This window comes from Oryzias latipes, chromosome 4, assembly GCF_053564925.1.
Source record: "Oryzias latipes strain Hd-rR chromosome 4, Olatipes_Hd-rR_3.1".
In the NCBI taxonomy this organism is placed as follows: domain Eukaryota; kingdom Metazoa; phylum Chordata; class Actinopteri; order Beloniformes; family Adrianichthyidae; genus Oryzias; species Oryzias latipes.
Genome location: NC_136240.1, coordinates 5,222,880 through 5,241,328, shown reverse-complemented (window position 1 = coordinate 5,241,328; position 18,449 = coordinate 5,222,880). Strand labels below are relative to the sequence as shown.

The window sequence follows — 18,449 nt, the reverse complement described above, 5'->3', positions numbered from 1 at the left end:
GGGTAGGTCAAAGATGAATGGGTTTCTGTCAGGTGTGTACGTTGTGTGAACAGTGGCACTCAGCTGTGTGTCCGTCTGCACAGGTGCAGCACAGCGAGCAGCAGACTGGCAGCTTATGAGGTGCTGGTGATGCTAGCAGACAGCTCTCTGTCCAACCTGCGCCTCATCACCAGGGAGCTGCTGTCCATGCACCACCAGTCTGACCCTTCCCTCTGCAAGGAGTTTGATGTAAGACCCCACCTGACCCCTCCACCCAGCTACGCTCATGGGATGCATGGTGATTCAAAATACTCATCTGTGCACCACTGTCATTAGTATCTGCCGCCCGTGGAGAGCCGGTCAGTTTCTGGCTTCGTGGGACTGAAGAACGGAGGCGCCACGTGTTACATGAACGCCGTGTTCCAGCAGCTTTACATGCAGCCCGGCTTGCCTGAGGTACTCTGGTTTTCTGTCAGGACTGGGCTTTTGAAGCTCTCTAAATCTATCTGCACTGACAGCATCCGTTGTTTGGTTTGTTAAGGCCGTCTTATCCATCGAGGATGACACGGACCAGCCAGAAGAAAGCGTCTTCCACCAGGTCCAGTCTCTGTTTGGTCATCTGATGGAGAGCAAGCTGCAGTACTATGTGCCAGAGAACTTCTGGAAGGTATCAGAGAGAAGCCAGAGATGGAGTGTGTTCTTTGTCACGTTGCCACGTTCTGAGCAGGCTCTAACCCTCGTCTGTTGCAGATCTTTAAAATGTGGAACAGGGAGCTCTACGTCAGAGAACAGCAGGATGCTTACGAGTTTTTCACCAGCCTGGTGGACCAGCTTGATGAACATCTCAAGGTATCCTTTTCACACGAACGAGAACAAAACACTAGTGTCCGCTCAGGCTCACGTTAAAACCTTCCCCCCCTTCTTATCTGTAGAAAATCGGCCGAGAACAAATATTTAAGAACACATTTCAGGGAATCTTTTCCGACCAGAAGATTTGTAAAGATTGTCCACATCGGTGAGCAACAGTTCTTCCCCAAACTGAACTTGTATTGAAGGACAGCATTTGACTTGTAAGGTTTTCCCTCACAGATACGAGCGAGAAGAAACATTCATGGCTTTAAACCTGGGGGTGACTTCCTGCCAGAGTCTGGAGATCTCACTGGACCAGTTTGTCAGAGGAGAAGTGTTGGAGGGCAGCAACGCATACTACTGTGAAAAATGCAAAGAGAAGGTCTGTCTGTCTGTCTGTCTGTCTGTCTGCTGCCGGCTGTCTGGTCTTACTCCAGTGCTTCTAAATTAATTTTTGCAAGACTCCTGCTTGCAAAAAGAAAATCTTTCGCCCCCCACCCACCCACCCACTCACCGCAGTGACTATAAAAAAGATCAGTATCTATAAAATTGTGTAAGTACGTATACCCAAAATTGTATCTTCTAACAATAACAAAAGAAGAAATCAATATAAACAAATATTTCCTTTTATTTAGCCACAGAAACTCTGTTCTAGTCTAAAACAGAAGAGTAGCTGAAAGTGCCTGAAATAAAAAATCTGTCAGTCCTTATTTAAACTAGAAACATTTTGACCAACTGAACCATTTGATGCTGAGAAAAATAATATTAAATGTAAATTGATCTGAAACATTAACAGCACCCATATATTTAACCTTTTTAGTCTGAAGACATAGATAAAAAACATTGTTCTGATTTTTTTAAATGATGGATTGTTTATTTATGATCTCATAAAGGTCAGCTGTTTTCCTGCATTACCTGCTGTCTGTATGTCAAATACTGACACCAACTAAACCACAGGCAGACAAAGATACATTTATGGAAAATAAAGATGTCATCAAAATGTCAACAATAGTTCATAAAGAATGACAGTATTAGCATGATTCTAAAGGCACGCCATGATTCAGGTGTTGCGCAATAGAGGCAGCCCTCTGTTCCACCTGGCAGCCTGAGCCCCCTCCCCCTCTCCTTCTCCTTCTCGCACACAGGAGCAGCTGCAGGGACGGCAGTTCAGTTTCAGGCAGTCACAAACTCTGATATAACAGATCATAGGGAACCAATAGTGGCACAGATTTTTTTTTCAAGCACTGAGCCGCTGTAACCACAGCCCCCCCTGCCTGTGCCTAAAACCGCTACTACTGTGCCCCCCCCCCCCCCCCCCCCCCGGCATGGCCTCACTATTTGAGTAGCACTGTCTTACTCCAGCATCCTGTGTATTGAAAGAGTGTGTGTGTTTGTGTGTTTGCACAGAGGACCACAGTGAAGCGGACATGCATCAAATCGCTGCCCAGCGTCCTCTGTATTCACCTCATGCGCTTCGGCTTCGACTGGGAGAGCGGGCGCTCCATCAAATATGATGAGCAGATTCGGGTATGGCATGCCTCAGTCGTCGTCTCTCCCCCCCCAGCCTGCCTGTTGGAGTGACGTTGTTCTCTTTTTGGTGAGCAGTTCCCCTGGGTGTTGAACATGGAGCCCTACACGGTGTCTGGAATGGCTCGTCAGGACTGTGGAGGAGAGGGTGGCGAGGGGCGAGGTGACGGGGCATCAGGAGGCTCGCCCAGGAAGAAAGTTACCATTTCAGAGAACTATGAGCTGGTGGGGGTGGTGGTGCACAGCGGCCAGGCACATGCCGGACACTACTACTCCTTCATCAAAGACAGACGGTAAGAGCCGCGCTGCTTCTGGAGGTTTTTGTCATCTGGTGTTCCGATTTGGAAAACGGATCAAAGAATGAAGACGTTCCAAGACCTCCTCATGAACATCAGACTGTGTGGGCTGCTTTCCATTGTGAGGCTCGTCCAGATGCCAGTCTGGATGGCAGGAATGCGGATGGGGGGCGTCTTGGTCCAGGTCCCATTTGAGGGTCAGAAATTCTGCTTTCTCTGATGGATGCTGAACACCAGTGTCAATTACGCTGGGCTCTTCATTCAGGAACCCCCCCAGACACAATGAGGGTCCAGTTCAATTTTATTTGTATAGCAAATTCACAACAACAGTCGTCTCAATGGGCTTCGTACCGAAAATTGTAAAGTGAACGTACAATCAAAAGAACCATAAATGCATAGAATTCAATAGGAGAATACTAAACTTTAAGTAAACAGACTAAACTGGGCATCCCTGCCCTTAGACCCCCATCAGAGGTGTCCACATGAAGGAGGGATCCTCTCTCAGGACAAACATGCGATGTACCAGAAAAAAATCCCCTTCCCATCTGGCGTATCGGGCAGTGGGTTTCCCTGTATCCATGTGAGATTAAAACAGAGATTTAAACAGAGATACTACTGGAAGTCACTGGATTCTGTTAAGGGGTAAACATTAAAGTGGAGATCTTTTGTTTTACATTAATTAGCTCCTGTTAGCGCAGATCCTTACATGTTCTTTTCAAAATCTCTAAAAATGTCAAAAACCCACTTGGACCACTCACTTCTGATCTTTGCAGAATTCTGCCGATTCTTTTCAAACGCCCGTGAAGTAATAGAAGAGACTTTGAATGCTTTTCCTCATGCTGGAGTTGTTTCTCTTCATGCGTGTTTCTCAGAGGGAGCAGCCGCGGCCGCTGGTACAAGTTCAACGACAACATGGTGGAGGAGTTTGACATGAACGACGAAACCCTGGAGTACGAGTGCTTCGGCGGAGAGTACCGCCCCAAAGTTTATGACCAGTGTAAGCCAGCGACCTGGATGGTTTGTTGAGGAGCCCACCACCGTGGAAATGTAGGTTGAGTGTTTGTACTGCTGTGTGCAGCGAACCCGTACCCCGATGTGCGCAGGAGGTACTGGAACGCATACATGCTGTTCTACCAGAAGATCAGCGATCAGAACTCGCCTGTTCTCCCCAAGAAAAGCAGAGTGAGCATCATGAGGCAGGAGGCTGAAGATCTGACGCTGTGAGTCCAGCGTTCCTCAGCAGCATCAAGCTTATGATGCTCAAACGGATCTGAAGCAGGACTTTTGACTGATGAAGCATCACATGCATGTTTTTTTCTCCCAGGTCTGCCCCGTCCTCCCCAGATGTCTCCCCTCAGTCCTCTCCTCGCCCCCCGAGAGCCAACAATGACCGGCTGACCCTCCTCACCCGTCTCGTTCGCAAGGGGGAGAAGAAGGGACTGTTTGTGGAGAAGATGCCTGCCAGCATCTACCAGGTAAAGCGTTTCCAGCTCTGCTTTTAGCTCTGCTGTAACATTTGACGGCCGTTGACATTAAACCCACTGCTTTTGGGTCTTCTTCAGATTGTGAGAGACGAGAACCTGAAGTTTATGAGGAACAGAGACATCTACAACAGCGATTACTTCAACTTCATGCTTTCCCTGGCCTCAGTCAATGCAGTACGTGTCCGTATTTTGTCTGATCTGTAAAATAATTCCCACCTGGACAGTCAGATAAGACTCAGGAGGCAGTTTTCTCTCCAAAATCCACATTGTGAAGTAATAGTAATAGTAATAGTAATAACATATCTTATCACAACTATGCAGATGATACTCAGATCTATGTGTCACTACAACAGGTGAATATGGGCCGGTGGATTCTCTCAACCACTGCCTCCAACAGATCAGCGCGTGGATGCAGAACAACTTTCTCCAGCTAAACTCAGACAAGACCGAAGTTATTGTTTTTGGCCCACAGAAACAAAGAGAAAGTCTCAGCAGCTACCTTCATTCTCTGTCTCTTAAACCCTCAAATCAAGTCAGAAATCTAGGGGTAATCATGGACTCTGACATGAACTTTAACAGCCATATCAAGTCAGTAACATCAGCGGCATTTTACCACCTGAAAAACATTGCCAAAATCAAAAACATAGTGTCAAAGCCAGACCTGGAGATACTTATTCATGCATTTGTCTCCAGTAGGTTAGACTACTGTAACGGCCTGCTCACCGGCCTCTCCAAACGAGCTGTAAAACAGCTTCAGTACATCCAGAATGCTGCTGCTCGAGTCCTGACCAAAACCAGGAAGTATGATCACATTAGTCCTGTGCTCAGGTCTCTGCACTGCCTCCCTGTACCTCAAAGAATAGACTTCAAAGCAGCTCTGCTTGTGTACAAGTCTCTCCATGGCCGAGCACCAAAGTACATCTCTGACATGTTAGTGCCATATGAACCATCTCGTACTCTGAGGACCTCAGGGACCGGCCTCCTGTTGATTCCCAGAGTCAGAACTAAACAAGGGGAATCAGCTTTTTAATATTCTGCAGCTAAAATCTGGAACAGCCTCCCTGAAGGCGTAAGACAGGCTTCTTCTGTGTTCATGTTCAAATCTAGACTTAAAACATTTCTGTTTAGCCGTGTATATGACTGAAAGGTCCTATCTGCACCTTTCTTTCCTTCCTTTCTTTTTAAATCTTTTTTTTTTTTTTTCTTCCTTTTCTTTTAAAGTAAATTTTATGTTGATTATTTCTATGATTTATTGTGATTTTAATGCATTTTTCTGTTTTGTGAAGCACCTTGAATTACTTTGTGTACGAATTGTGCTATACAAATAAACTTGCCTTGCCTTGCCTATTGTCCTGTCCTTTTGTTTCTGATCAGAGCTAACCACTAAACCCATGCTCCCCTTTCTGCAGACCAAACTAAAGCACGCTGATTACCAGCCCATGGCCAAAGAAAGTCTCCAGCTGGCTGTTCACTTTCTCTTCCACACCTACCTGCACACCAAAAAGAAGCTCCGGTAGCGGCACACATGCACACGCCTGTGCACGGGAAAGCCCAGAGTTTGACCCTGAGAAGAACTCATCTGGTTTTTGCTGCAGGGTGGACACGGAGGAGTGGATGGCCGCCGTGGAGGTGTTGCTGACGAAGAGCAGTGAGGCGTGCCAGTGGATGGTGCAGTACTTGGTTGGACCAGAAGGACGAGAAATCATCAGGTAGCACTGGGTGGAAGGTAGCGGTGGAACACCCTGATGTTGAGGTGTGTCTGTTCCTGTGGAAACCATGAAGCAGAACCCACAAAGTGTGTTTAAAATCAGACTGCACCCATTTCTCCCTCCCCCGTTCATGTCTCCCTCCCAAGTTTTTAAATTACTGCTATTTTTATCTGCAGAGTTCAGTTCTTAATTAGGAGCAAAATCGAATCCATCTTCCTCGGCCCAACTCCTCTTCCTCTGGAGTCGCCTTTGTCTTAAAATCCCACGTGTGTGTGTGTCCATCCTCCTGTGTGCTGATTAGCTTTTACAGAGGGTAGTTTCCTGAAGCTCGCAGTGGTGTTCAGCAGCCAATCAGGTGTGAGGATCCCATTTCTCCTGGGATCCTCACACCTGATTGGCTGCTGAACACCACACTCAACGGCACAGACTTTGTCCCACTGAAGGGGAAAACGTCAAACTAAACTGAGGTTCGAGGCCGAGACTGGCTGCGTAAATCGTGCATCAGAAAGCACTGACGCTTTGGATTCCTGTCCCCCACAGGGTCTGTCTGCTGGAGTGCAGCGTGCGAGAGGTGAGGATTGTGGTCGCATCCATCCTTGAAAAAACTCTGGAGAGCGCGCTGCACTTCGGTGACCCCGGGCTGGACAGTCTGACGGACGCCCTGCTCTCCTTACTGGACAAAGACGTTCCCGAGAATGTGAAGAACTGCGCGCAGTACTTCAGCCTCTTCAGCAACTTTGCTCAGAGGGTAATGGTCCTCTTCCTGACGCCGGCTGGTGAAGGTAACGGCTGATGAGTGCCCTCATTCTGCTGCTGTGCCTTTAGGGGGGGAGTCCCTGCCAGCTGCTGCTGAAGCACGCCGCCTATCGCCGGATGCTCGTCTTCCTGCTGGGCTCCAACAGGCAGAACAACCAGGTAGAGACATTTGGACCACGGTCCACTCCCCAAATGTTTGAGTGCTTCCTTAAACAGACTTATACAATCAGAGAAAAGCATGAAAGGACCAAAAATGTCTGTCTTTTTTTCAGAACCGGCGCTGGAGTCCGGCTCAGGCTCGGGAGTTCCTTCACCTCCACAGCACCCTGGCCCTCATGACGGTGCACTCTGACCTCACGTCCCAGCGGACGCAAGGTGAGGCACGTCCCCGCTGGCACGTGTAGCTCCCAGCGTTTGGGCTTGACTGGGTTTGGTTTGTCCTCCGCAGCCCCTGGGGGGTTTGTGCTGCGACAGAGCAGCGTCCCGTCATCGCTCCTCCCTCTCCATCCGGACATTCTCGCTTCGCTCTTCACTCCCGAAGGACAGCCTTACCTTCTGGAGGTAACCGGCGCCTCAGAGGCCATGTGTGCCTGAAACGGGCTCAGCACTGGTGTTCACCTGCTTTTGGGGGCGGTCTGCAGGTGATGTTCGCCATGCGGGAGCTGTCCGGACCTCTGGCTCTGCTGATGGAGATGGTGACCTACAGCTCGTTCTGTAACGAGCCCTTCTCTCTGGGGGTGCTGCAGTTACTGAAGGTAAGAGCGGCCCGACGCCGGCCTCGCGGTGCAGCAGAAATGAAACCGGTGCTGACTCCTCTCACAGACCCAGCTGGAGACGGCGCCGCCTCATGAGCTGAAGAACGTCTTCCAGATGCTGCAGGAGCTGCTGGTGAGTGTGGCCAGTGTCAGTCGCTCTTCATTACTGTCGGCGCTTTGTGAGGCGTTCTGACTTCTGCTGCGTCTCCAGATGGTGGAAGACCCGCTGCAGGCCCAGAGGCTCAAGTATGCCTTCGAGTCGGACAAAGGGCTGCTGGGTAAGTCTTCTCCAGCCTGCTGGTGGTGACTCCAGTCCTCATATTAATGTGCCGCATCAGAAGAGCAAGAAAGCTTTTTTCCCTCCATTTCTGAGGAATGTCACATCAGAACCTTCTTCTCACAGCTTTGATGCACCAGAGCAACAACTTGGACAGTCGGCGCTGCTACCAGTGTGTGAAGTTTTTAGTCACATTAGCTCAGAAGTGAGTGTTTCCCTCCTCCTGCTGTCTAGAGTTCCTCAGCAGGCCTCTCTTTGATGGTCTGCTTCATGCTTTCCTCAGGTGTCCTCAGGCCAAGGATTACTTCAAGGACTTGTCCGGTCACTGGAGCTGGGCGGTGCAGTGGCTGCAGAAAAAGGTGAGCTCCCAGCATGCAGCAGCTTCTGTAGGTCACAAGGTCACAGCCAGAGGGGGAACAACCGAGAGGAAAGAGGCGATGCAGACAAATCTGTGTTCTTTAGCATCTTTTTTATTCACGTCTTTAAAAAAAGACGTCAGTCATTTCGTTCCTAACAGACTCGTCTTTGGTTTTTCCAAAAGAAAAGCCCAAACAGACGAGGCTTGTTTTTTAGGAGACGTCCATCAGCAGCTGGGCTGCCTCTGGGTTTGGTTCTTTCCTCGTCCCAAACCCCTCGCTCTGTTTCTGAGGAGCCTGACAACACCAGTCATTTCTGTGAATAGAGACAGTTTTTCAGTAAATATCTCCTTGAGAAGCATTTGTTTGTTTCATTCAAATGACATTTGTTGTCCCTCTTTCAAAACAAAAAGAGTTCTGAACGCTGCGGATGATCCAGAATGTCTAATGTGTCCTCAGATGACGGAACATTACTGGACTCCTCAGAGCAACGTCTCCAACGAGACGTCCACCAACAAGACCTTCCAGCGCACCATCTCTGCACAGGTACGCACACGCCGCGCCGCACGAACACGCCTCCTCTGAGCGCCCGCATCAGCCGCTGCGCTCTGGTCTGAACCCCCCAGGACACGCTGGCCTACGCCACAGCCCTGCTGAACGAGAAGGAGCAGTCCGGCAGCAGCAACGGTTCCGACGGCAGCCCGGCAAACGAGAACGCGGACCGCAGCCTCCGACAGGTAGGCTTCATCAGCAGCCCTGCCGGGAAAAGTGGGGCTTGTGGGTGAGTCATGGCGCTCCTGCAGCCGGCATAGCCAGAAGGAGAACAATGAGGAAAATGGATCAGCCCGTTGGCTCCTGCAGAAGCTTTGAAGGCGCTCTGCTCTCCGCCTCCCACAGATGTTATTAGCAGCCTTTCTTCAGACCGTCGTGTTCTTGTCATCACGTCAGCACAATGAACGGCTGCCAGACGTTTTCTGGCTCCAGCACTGCAGAGAATGAAATGTCAGACACGAAGCGCTGTCACTGCCTTGCACAGGAACACACTGCAGGGTCTTTTTTGAAGGTATTCTCCTCTACTCTGCAGGGGTCCGAGTCCCCCATGATGCTCGGCGACTCAAAGAGCGATCTTGAGGATGTGGACCCCTAACGGGCAGGATCCCTCCAAAGGAGAGGCAGCGCGGGCCCAGGCAGCCCGTGGAAGCAGGCTGCACTCCACCTCTGATTGGGCAGGACAATGAGCAGGCCAATCAGAACTCTTTATCGCAGTCGCCATGGCAACCAAGGAGCTATGAATACACATGAACTACTTCCTTACAGAGCAGCCGAGGCGCTGATGGAGACGCATTATCATTAAGGGCAGCGGAGTTGATTAAGGTGAAACATGCAGATGTCCTTCCACACAATCACGGATGACTTTGAGTTTATCCTTTTAACGGTTCATTCACTGGGAATGACGGCGAGGTGGAGGACGGGTTCGGGTTGTGTTTTAACAATTTTTTCTGCTCATATTTGCCAATGTTTTCGCGCAGACATTTTCACTGTTGTATGATTTCCGGTGCGTCAGCTTACTGTCATGGCGGCCGTGCCCTGAGCTGCGCGGGAAGAACTGACCTACAGCCTCTGTACGGAAACTCCTCCACACACGAGCACTTGACAGAGGTGGGGTTAAGGATGCACTTTACAGTCCAGCTTAGTGTGAAGTACAGGAGCCTGGGTCAGTTCCTCCAGAGCTCCGGTCCTCTTCGTCTTTTGCTTTTAACTCTTCGTCTTTGCAGTGCCACTCTGATAGCCAGCCACTTTTTCTGGGACTTAACCTTTGACCCGTGGTGTTGCCAAGGGGACACGACAGGATGTGTGTCTCAGAGCAGATCTGTGTCGGTCAGCAGATCCGGGGGGAGCGGTGCCGCCCGCGCTCAGCACTCTCCGCATGTGCCGGGTTTATCCTCCTCATCCAATCCTCGCTTTTCTTTGATGCTGGAGAGCCTCCTTAGGAACGTCAGCCTTATGCAAGAAGAAGCTGATCTTGAAGGTCGGTCGTAGCGGTCCGTCGGTGTCGCCGGGGGGCGGAGTTCAGGAGCGCGTTTCCTTTTTTTTAGGTGCCAAGGTTACACACACACACAAAGAATGACACACTATGAAAAAGTTATGAAAAATAAACAGACAAGTGTGTGTGTCACTCATTCTGTGGTGAATGCGGCGTTGGCGTCACGGTTACCTCTGCTTCATCCGATTCTTTTCCAGTCAAAGGGTTTTCTTTGCTTTGCCTTTCGGATCCCAAACGCGGAGCTTCATCCCAATGCAGCTCCGGTTCTCTGCCGTGCCGTCGTCCCCGTCGCTGGGATCGGGAGTCGGAAAGTGCCTTAACCTCCCGATCTCCACGCCTCTCCTCTTCTGACCACTGGCCCAGTGAGGTGCCGCCGCCGGTCTCACGTGGAAGGGGGCGTGGCTGTGCGGCTGCAGGAGGCTGTCGCACAGGTTTCAGGACGGGATGATGGGAAAAATGCTGCTTGTGTTCACGCTGCGGTCAAACTTTAGATGCTGACGTAGTCTAGGTAGTCTTACTGAAGTCACACTTGCATATTGCAACGGCGGTTTCTGCGGGTCCGTCTTCAGCTTTAACAGGTTCAGTGTTTACCGCGCGAGGACCTACAGGACGGAGCGGCGGTGCAGACGGGACCGTCGCTGCTCCCTCAGCCCCAGCTCTGTGGCATTAGCTGGGCCTGTGGCATTGTGCTCCAGCACGTTTGGTGGTAACGATGGTCATGTGATGGGGGGGGGGACCCCTTCCCCCTTTGTGGTCATTTGCACTTTCTGTCACGAACATGCTCCTCCTTCCAGCGGCGTTTGTGCTGGATGCAAGTCTGCCGAGCAGCACTTGGCAACCTGGGTTGCATCCACTGCAGACTCCTGTCAGTCCTACATCACCACGGCAACTTAAGGGGGGGCTTCAATCAATCAATCTTGTTTTAATTCTGGAATGCAGGGAGGGACGAGTGGGCGGGAATAGCGTCTATACGGGTTTTTACTGTTCTTGGATTTTGAGATTTCACCTCCAACGTGGCAGGATCCTGTAATGCATGTTACCACGCAGTTTTAATTTGTACATCAGAGTTTGATTAAGCGGAAATTTGATACAAAATAAACTGGAATGCACAAACCCTCCCCAGATCTTTTGCCTTGGTGTGTGTGTGTGTGTGTGTGCGTGTGTGTGCACGTGTTCACGCAGACGAAGCAGTTGGCTGCATTGACCTTTTATTTTCAGCTACTCTTCCACAGTTCCGTACAGATGATGGGTGACAGCAGAAACACGTTCTCCTTTGTGACTTCTCTCCAGAGAGAACCTGCTGTTCCCCAGAAGACTCGGCTTGCTAATCAGGCTGATTACCCACAACCGTGCAGCCCGACTGAGCCGTCGTCAAGCCGCCGCCGCCGCTGCTGTCACTCAGCACCACGGCGTTCATACAATACACAACTATTCACATGCTCAGAATCTCTGTTGGGTTTAAAAGGATTTTAGCCAAAAGCTAAACTTGTAAAGCGTTTCACGCTGCATTTAAATGTTAGGCATGTTTTGTTTTTGGAGTGGACCGGTTAGAAACGCGTACGCCCGTCCCGATGACCGGAGCTCAGGGTCGTGTTGGGTCAGTTGGCTTTGGTTTCAGGATCTCTCTCTGGGGTGACTCTGCAGCAGGCAGCTACGCCTGCAATCCTATTCCCTCCTGCTGCACCACGGATGAGGCAGCTGTTGCCCGTGGCAACTGGCTCCACAACGGTTGACCCCTCAGTTATGGCCTTACAGTCCGTCAGAGTCCAACCAGAGAGACAGGACAGCTCCACCTGTGAGAAAGTCCCAGACACAGCAGAGGGTGAGGGATGAATCCCGGCCGTGCTCAGCAGACCCGCAAAGGTTAAAGGCGCACCTGGTCTGTGTCCAGAGAAACAGTTTCCAACAGGCGGCACTCCAGAGAGGGGGCGTGGCAGCACACCGCCTGGGATGTGACGCCCTCCCTTGCCGTGCAGCGCCGCCTGTGTTTGGGATGCGGCCGTGAGTCCAGCAGGAGCTCAGCTGGGGAGTGAGCTGTGCAGCCTGGAAAGGAATGACCTGCATGAGCTGAAGGGCCGGGGGGGGGGCACACATGGCTTACATTCAAACCCTTTTACCACTCAGGTAAACTCCTACGGCAACATAAGAACCCAGACGCTCCAAATGCAGGAACTGGAACCTTCTATTGAAATCTGAACTCAAAGCCCCCAGAACTGAAAAGCCGTCTTAATTGTCTTTATGATCATTTTTTACCTGTTGAAGCCATCAGACAAAAAGATTGCCTTCAAATTTGTAGGACCAGAACATTTGAAGGCCCAGCTCGCTTTTGTTTCACTAACCGGGTTTGCGTGGGAGGAGACCGCCATCCTCACCGCTGCCGAAGCCTTCCTGCTTTAAATAGCGCAGGCAGAAGACTTTTATTCTGGCGGTATTTTCCTTTCAGACTTTTAATCTGTAGTCCGTTTTCAGAACCTGACCAGCTGCTGTCTAACCTTAGGTTTGGCCTGCGCAATCAATCGCAAATAAATCGTCTTGTATAATAAATCGCAGTCACAAAAGAGGGCGAAAACCTTACATGTGCTCATACAATCTTACGGCAGCTTGAAGTATTAAAGAAGTCAAATCCCATAATGCATTTGACCAGTCAGATGGAATCCTTTGATGTTAGATGCTCGCCTCCTATGTACACGAGGGTCAGTTGGAGAGTAATGGATGTTATGTTGATTCTTATTTAAATGACTCTGTTGCAGGGAAATGGAAATTATGTTTTTAGACATTCTGTTATTTGTTCATGTATCGCAAGTTATGTCGTCATCGCAACATTGATCACTGATGTTGCAAATCGCAATTTATTTTCACACCAGTTTAGAATTAACCGTTCAAATCTCAGCGAGAAAGCAGTGACGAGTCTTTGAAGATGAAAAGCAGCGACGCCTTCTGGAGTCAGGAATGAGGAGAAACGTCTGAGGCTTAACAGGAAAGAACAAAGAGGACATGGCAGACGCAGCTTTCAACCCAGCATTGCATCATGGGAGTTCAAAGCACTGCTGTCAAAGGGTCACATGTCAGAAAGAAAAGGTGGTTCCGACTTGAGCTGCTCATGCAGGAAGACGAAGCCGCATCAGGAGGACACTTGGTTGGTCCTCTCTTCTGTTCCTCCTCTTTTTGGTCATCATGGATGAACTACACCACCACTCGAGTGGGCTTAACCTTTGACCCCTCCCTGCATGCTTCAGCCGGCGCTCTGCTCACCGCTTAGGTGCTGCTGGGATTCTGCACACTGCGCCTCCCGTCCGGGTTCAGAGCCAGCGTAGGGCTGACACGTCAGCCCCCCCATCACACAGCAGCGGGCCACGGCATACACGCCGTTACCTGACGGACCATTGTGGGCGACGCACTCCATGTGACCAGCGCGCATCTGTAAACACACGGGAGGTTAAGTGGACGGCGCGGTGGGGCCCGAGTGTGTGGCTGAACTCACAGAGATGGATTCCCCCACTCCAGCTCCATCAGGGGCCACGCTGCTGCAGCTCATCATTTGTTCCCCCTGGCGACACCGGCTCGCCGCCACGTCGCCGCGTCCTCGTCCGGACCTCTCTGACCAGACGGAGCGGCACAGAAGCTCCCGGTCTGCAAGTGAAGGAGACGGCGGCGTGAGCTCAGCTCTGTGCGGGCCGTCGGGTTAGACGGCGAAGCGCTGACCTGCTGTCAGGTCCCCGATGGAGGGCATGGCTGACACCAGGTTGGGAGTGGGGAGGCGGAGCGTCTCAGGCAGAGGCAGAAGGTTGATGGTGTTGCTGATGGAGTAATGCAGCATCATCTGCAGGACCTGCACCGGAGACACATTCTGATTGGACGACAGGATGACGGCTGCTATCCCTGGACACACAAACCAAAGTGTGAAGATTCTTTGGTGTTTGTGTTTCTGGTGTGTGTGTCTGTGCGTGAGCGCACCTGCAGCGTGTGCGGCGGCCTGCGACGTTCCGCTGCGGGAGGTGAAACAGGTGCTGCAGTCACTGCTGGCGCTCACAATGTCATCTCCGGGCGCAAACACATCCACGCAGCGGCCATAGTTGCTACCGCCTGCGCCCTGTGACATGAGCTGGTCTGCTGAGTTCACCGCCCCCACTGTGATCACCTGTTGGAGAGGTTAAAGGTCACGTCCAGCCAGTCTATTAAAGAGGCTCCCTAGTGATGGGGTCACCTCGGGCTCGGAGGCAGGTGAGTAAAGGCAGGCGTCGTCCCTGTGGTTCCCCGCCGCCGCGATGACCACGGCCCCATGAGACACCAGCTCTCTGCATGCCGCGTTCAGCGAACGGCTAAAGCCGCCAATGAACGGCAGCAGAACCACCAGCGCTTCCACCGGCCGAGCCTGCAGGGTCACGCCGATGTACTCCATTCCTGAAAGAGGCGCAGAGCTTTAACCGCCTCCCGGTACACCTCCAGCATGGTCCTGCTGTCAGCACCAAAGTACTGAAGCATCCAGTGTGGACGAAATTTAGGGCCAAGAACTATTTGGACTGGATAAGGCGACTTCAAAGAGAAGTTCCCGCCCGGACAGGAACACGTAAACATTTCAGTCTAAAGTTAATCTGTTGATTCCAGCCGATCCTTGTCTCAGATTTTATCATGTTGGACTGAAAGTGAGACGCCCCCCCCCCCCCCCCCCCCCCACGCTTTCAGACACTATGGCGTCTTCTTCATGAGTACCTGCCAGAGCTCCTGACACGGTCCCTTTCCCCTGACAGTTGAGCACTCGCACCAGGTTGACACCGGCGCCTCGAGCGACGCCTGAATCCGATCCGATCACGACACCTGCCAGGTGTGTGCCGTGACTGTCGCACTGGCTGGCCTGCAGGACGGAGGAGCACAGGTCACAGGGGGTGCACGGACGGGAAAGGTTGGTGAGCTGCAGCTCAGGTGGCAAACCTGTTTGTGCACTCTGACTCCGTCCTCTTCGGGGACATTGTTGAAGTCTGTGATGAGCACTCGCCCTTCGACCTCTCTGTGAGAGCTCTGAATGCTGCCGTCCATCAGATACACCTCTGCCATCCCTCCATCATCTGCAGAGGACAGACTGAAGGTTTTTACCTCAGGAGGGGGAACATGAAGTTGAGGAAAAGTCTAGTTTGTGAAGAGGCAGAGGCTTCAGCAGCTTTCAGTTTGTTTAATCATGCAGAGTGGCAGGAATCAACTTGTTAGCCCGTCTGAAAGGCTGCATGGGGCCATGTGCAATTAAAGGTTGCCATGGTGATAACAAATGCCAAGTGGCTGCTTTGTTATCTGATGAGGTTTAGCAGAGAGGAACGGCTCAATCTCTGATTTCTTACTGTCCCTGATGTATTTATATCCTCACGATGGATAGAGGAGGCCGACAAAGCCTGCTCTGCTGTGCGGACTGTAGATTTGACTCCATCAGTCCCGCTCTGCCAGACCTCCCCAAACAGCAGCTGCTCTGAGCGCTCATGAACACAGCGTGTGATCTTCTCTGGAGGAATCGTTCACCAAGGGCTGCGGCTGGGGCTCACTTGGAGGTTTGTATGTTCCGTTCTGCGGGATGCCACCGTACGGCTGCAGCAGCCTCTGCAGGTTCCAGGGGGCGCTCTGGGCAAAGATGTAAGAGTCCTCCTCGATGAAGTGGACATGAGGGAGCGTCACCGCCTGATGGAAAGATGGTCAAACGAGTGATTTACAGGAAAACGTGGCCTACATCTGATTTGCCTGCAGAAGACTGAGAAGCTGTTCAACGTTTGGACCCACAACAGAACTGATGACTGGTTCTCCACACAGATTTCACCTGTCAGGTGTTCCATGATGGTCATCCTTCTCAGTTTTTCTATACTGTGGGCTTTATTATTCTGCCAGGACTGCAGCCCCTGACTTTGCCCCCAGGCTTCATAGTTCACAAAGACTAACTTGTGCTTTTCTCAGAAAAGCTACTTAAAGCCCATAAATATGAATTCCTATAGCTGGAAATGGACGGACGTCCTTCAGCTGCAACAAAGTCATGTTTCTCTGAACAGAGGAGGCAAACAAATCTTTTTTGCATCGCTTTGAGCTTTCACTGTTTAGAAAGAATTTTGTTTTAAAATGGATCACACTTTTGACAAGTCTCAACGTCTCCATCATGCACTCCAATCCAAACCCGGTCACAGAGGTCTTCAGGGTCATTTCTTTTGACTTTTTTCGGTCAAACGCCAGTTTCTCCCCTCCACTAACTCACCAGCTGCAGCGCCTCCCGGCTCATTTGGACCAGGAAGCCCCGCAGAGCGCCCGAGTATGTCTGCAGGACCTGCACCGGGTGCCCTCTCCGGGCTGCTCTGGCCCGCAGCCGCCTGATGGTTCTCTGGACCTGAGACTCGTGCGTATCCTGGTGCAGAATGACCAGGAACTGGCCAGGCATGCGCCACGCCGCCTGTATGACCACAGGAGTCCACAGGTGATGCGCGCGTTTCTGGTGGATGACGCGCTGGTTCAGAAGTGTTCTCAATGAGTTGTATTGACTTCACCTTGTTGCTCTTGAGGAACTCGGCGGCGGCCCCGGCTCCTCCACGTTCCGGCTGCGTTCCGTCCTCGGGGATCATACCGTCGTCCTCGGGGTCGTCCTGCGCGCACACGGACACAGATGCGCACACACACAGCGCCCAGCCAATCCAGGCGCAGGCGCGACGCATCCTGCTCACCTTCCGAACTCTTCTCCCACGGAACACCGACTCCGGGATTCAAACCGCGGACCTCTGATGGTTTCCCTGCAGCTCCGCTGGACTTCTCCTGAAGTTTTGGATTTAGTCAACAGACGCGCGCGCCGTGAGCGTTGGCGCTCCAGCCTCCAAGCATCCGCTCCGACTTAACGAGAAGGGAACAATTGATTCTTATAATTGAAGGCGGGGCCTGGTGACGTCTCCGTGGCTCACGCCACCGCTTTTGTATCGAATGATCGCAGTCCGTTAAAAACACCTCTTTCTGGGGAGTCATGTTTCATGCCCCCCCAAAGCACTCCGTGGTTGTCACATGTGAGCCTGGGGAAACGTGCTTGGCTCCGTCTGAATCTGAAGAATGTGCTGTGCGTGTACATGTTGGTGCCCAGCTCACCCTCTTCGCGCGCTCCCGCCTGTTCGTTCACCATCTTTACGCGCGGTTTTAATGCGCCGAGCGCGCCACACACTCCACGCAGAGCCCGCGCGTTCCTGCCGGTGTCTCTGTTGTTTACGGGTGTCTTTACTCTGCAACATCTGACTCATTGATCCGAATATCTCTGCAGAATTGATACTTCAAAAGGCGCCAAGGATGCAAGTGAGCTCAAATGAGGGGGAGTCTTCTTCAAAATGATGAGACCCCCTCATCCAGAAACGTCCTTTGTTCAAATAAAAAGGAAGAAAAGGAAAACCCCTTTGTTTACTCATTTTTAAACCGGATTCAGGCATCCAGGATGTTCAATATTTACCCCAAACATCATATATTTTACGTTATAAAAAAACACACTTTAAAGCTAATTACACCGTCGATTATAGCATCCGACCTAATCCTTTTAGGGTTGCTGGAGCCTATCCCAGCCACTGCAGGACCTCAGTCCTTCTTGAACCCTTGTGCTATCTTAGATGACCCCCCCCTTCCATTGACGTGTTCTCCCTACCATGACAAAGGTGGATAAAGGTGGAAAGATTTCATGTAATCCATGGACACCAGTGAAGATCACAAATCATTGAAGAAAAAACGTTCAGAGCACTGTCTAGTGGGTCTAGATGACCCAACTCCCAATGGTAAAGTGCCTAGGACAGCAGAAGGGTTACGTGTGATTTCTGTTCGTCTGAGAGTTTCCAAAACAAAAATGTTTGGAGTTTGGAAACAGGCCACCTTCCTCTTCCATAACTTTAAAAATCAGTCATGTATTGTAAAGTTTCTTTAGAAATTCCTTGTATGAAGTTTTGCAAATTGCAATGAAAAATCTGAAACAGCTTTGATAATGAACATTAAACAAATGTACCTGTTTTCTGCATTTAATGCTACAAAGTTTGAATGCTTGGAAATCAGATGAGGTCTGAGCAGCATTTCCAGTAAAAACATTTCTTATGACATGTTCTAAGTTAGAGGAGATATTATACATCTGGAGTTTGAATTTGAAATCAAAGACGTTAAGGTGTGTTTGTTCACATGTTTACATGCCCTTTTCTTCAGGAGGTCACATCATTGCAAGTGTTTGCTTCAATTCAGATGACAGGAATCTGCGTTTTAGATCTGTTTCCACTGAAAAAACCTACACTGGGAGACGTCCGCTCTAAGTCTGTGATGGCCTCATTGCTGTCACATCAGCAACAATCACACAGAAATCACAGCAGCACTCATGTTCAGTGTTTTTCTTAGGAAACATCCCAGAATTTTCCACCCAGAAGAAATGAGAGCAGGTTCTGCAGAAAGAC

At 50.8% G+C, this 18,449-nt stretch overlaps 2 protein-coding genes across 12 annotated transcripts in view; one reads left to right on the top strand and one right to left on the bottom strand.

The window, feature by feature from the left end:
- The window catches only part of usp24 (ubiquitin specific peptidase 24), a 30,027-nt gene extending 18,882 nt beyond the window's left edge, over positions 1 to 11,145 (top strand). For all 8 annotated transcript variants that reach the window (XM_023953986.2, XM_023953984.2, XM_078945604.1 and 5 more), the window contains 26 exons: positions 84 to 228; positions 316 to 435; positions 521 to 646; positions 730 to 828; positions 912 to 994; positions 1,069 to 1,210; positions 2,236 to 2,355; positions 2,434 to 2,648; positions 3,524 to 3,648; positions 3,730 to 3,871; positions 3,976 to 4,126; positions 4,214 to 4,309; positions 5,545 to 5,648; positions 5,731 to 5,844; positions 6,385 to 6,592; positions 6,670 to 6,759; positions 6,873 to 6,975; positions 7,049 to 7,161; positions 7,242 to 7,355; positions 7,423 to 7,488; positions 7,567 to 7,633; positions 7,759 to 7,837; positions 7,916 to 7,991; positions 8,448 to 8,534; positions 8,615 to 8,725; positions 9,073 to 11,145. In XM_023953986.2, coding sequence (XP_023809754.1) covers positions 84 to 228; positions 316 to 435; positions 521 to 646; positions 730 to 828; positions 912 to 994; positions 1,069 to 1,210; positions 2,236 to 2,355; positions 2,434 to 2,648; positions 3,524 to 3,648; positions 3,730 to 3,871; positions 3,976 to 4,126; positions 4,214 to 4,309; positions 5,545 to 5,648; positions 5,731 to 5,844; positions 6,385 to 6,592; positions 6,670 to 6,759; positions 6,873 to 6,975; positions 7,049 to 7,161; positions 7,242 to 7,355; positions 7,423 to 7,488; positions 7,567 to 7,633; positions 7,759 to 7,837; positions 7,916 to 7,991; positions 8,448 to 8,534; positions 8,615 to 8,725; positions 9,073 to 9,135 — 2,959 coding nt within the window. In that variant the 3' untranslated portion in view covers positions 9,136 to 11,145. The remainder of the gene's footprint in view (positions 1 to 83; positions 229 to 315; positions 436 to 520; positions 647 to 729; positions 829 to 911; positions 995 to 1,068; positions 1,211 to 2,235; positions 2,356 to 2,433; positions 2,649 to 3,523; positions 3,649 to 3,729; positions 3,872 to 3,975; positions 4,127 to 4,213; positions 4,310 to 5,544; positions 5,649 to 5,730; positions 5,845 to 6,384; positions 6,593 to 6,669; positions 6,760 to 6,872; positions 6,976 to 7,048; positions 7,162 to 7,241; positions 7,356 to 7,422; positions 7,489 to 7,566; positions 7,634 to 7,758; positions 7,838 to 7,915; positions 7,992 to 8,447; positions 8,535 to 8,614; positions 8,726 to 9,072) is intronic.
- Positions 11,146 to 11,223: 78 nt separating this feature from the next.
- Positions 11,224 to 16,926, bottom strand: pcsk9 (proprotein convertase subtilisin/kexin type 9). Of its 4 annotated transcripts, none has more exons than XM_020702944.3 (12): positions 16,542 to 16,926; positions 16,256 to 16,447; positions 15,561 to 15,693; positions 14,962 to 15,095; positions 14,743 to 14,884; positions 14,237 to 14,433; positions 13,987 to 14,170; positions 13,735 to 13,911; positions 13,514 to 13,662; positions 13,285 to 13,450; positions 11,909 to 12,090; positions 11,224 to 11,825 (listed from the first exon to the last, which is right to left on the bottom strand). In XM_020702944.3, the coding sequence occupies exons 1-12, from the start codon at positions 16,704 to 16,706 to the stop codon at positions 11,631 to 11,633; spliced, it is 2,016 nt and encodes a 671-aa protein (XP_020558603.1). In that variant the 5' UTR covers positions 16,707 to 16,926; the 3' UTR covers positions 11,224 to 11,630. The 4 variants fall into 4 exon arrangements, with proteins under 4 accessions (XP_020558603.1, XP_011472034.1, XP_078801733.1 ...); XM_011473732.3 differs by having other exon boundaries at positions 11,909 to 12,075; XM_078945607.1 differs by having other exon boundaries at positions 13,735 to 14,170.
- Positions 16,927 to 18,449: the final 1,523 nt, after the last annotated feature.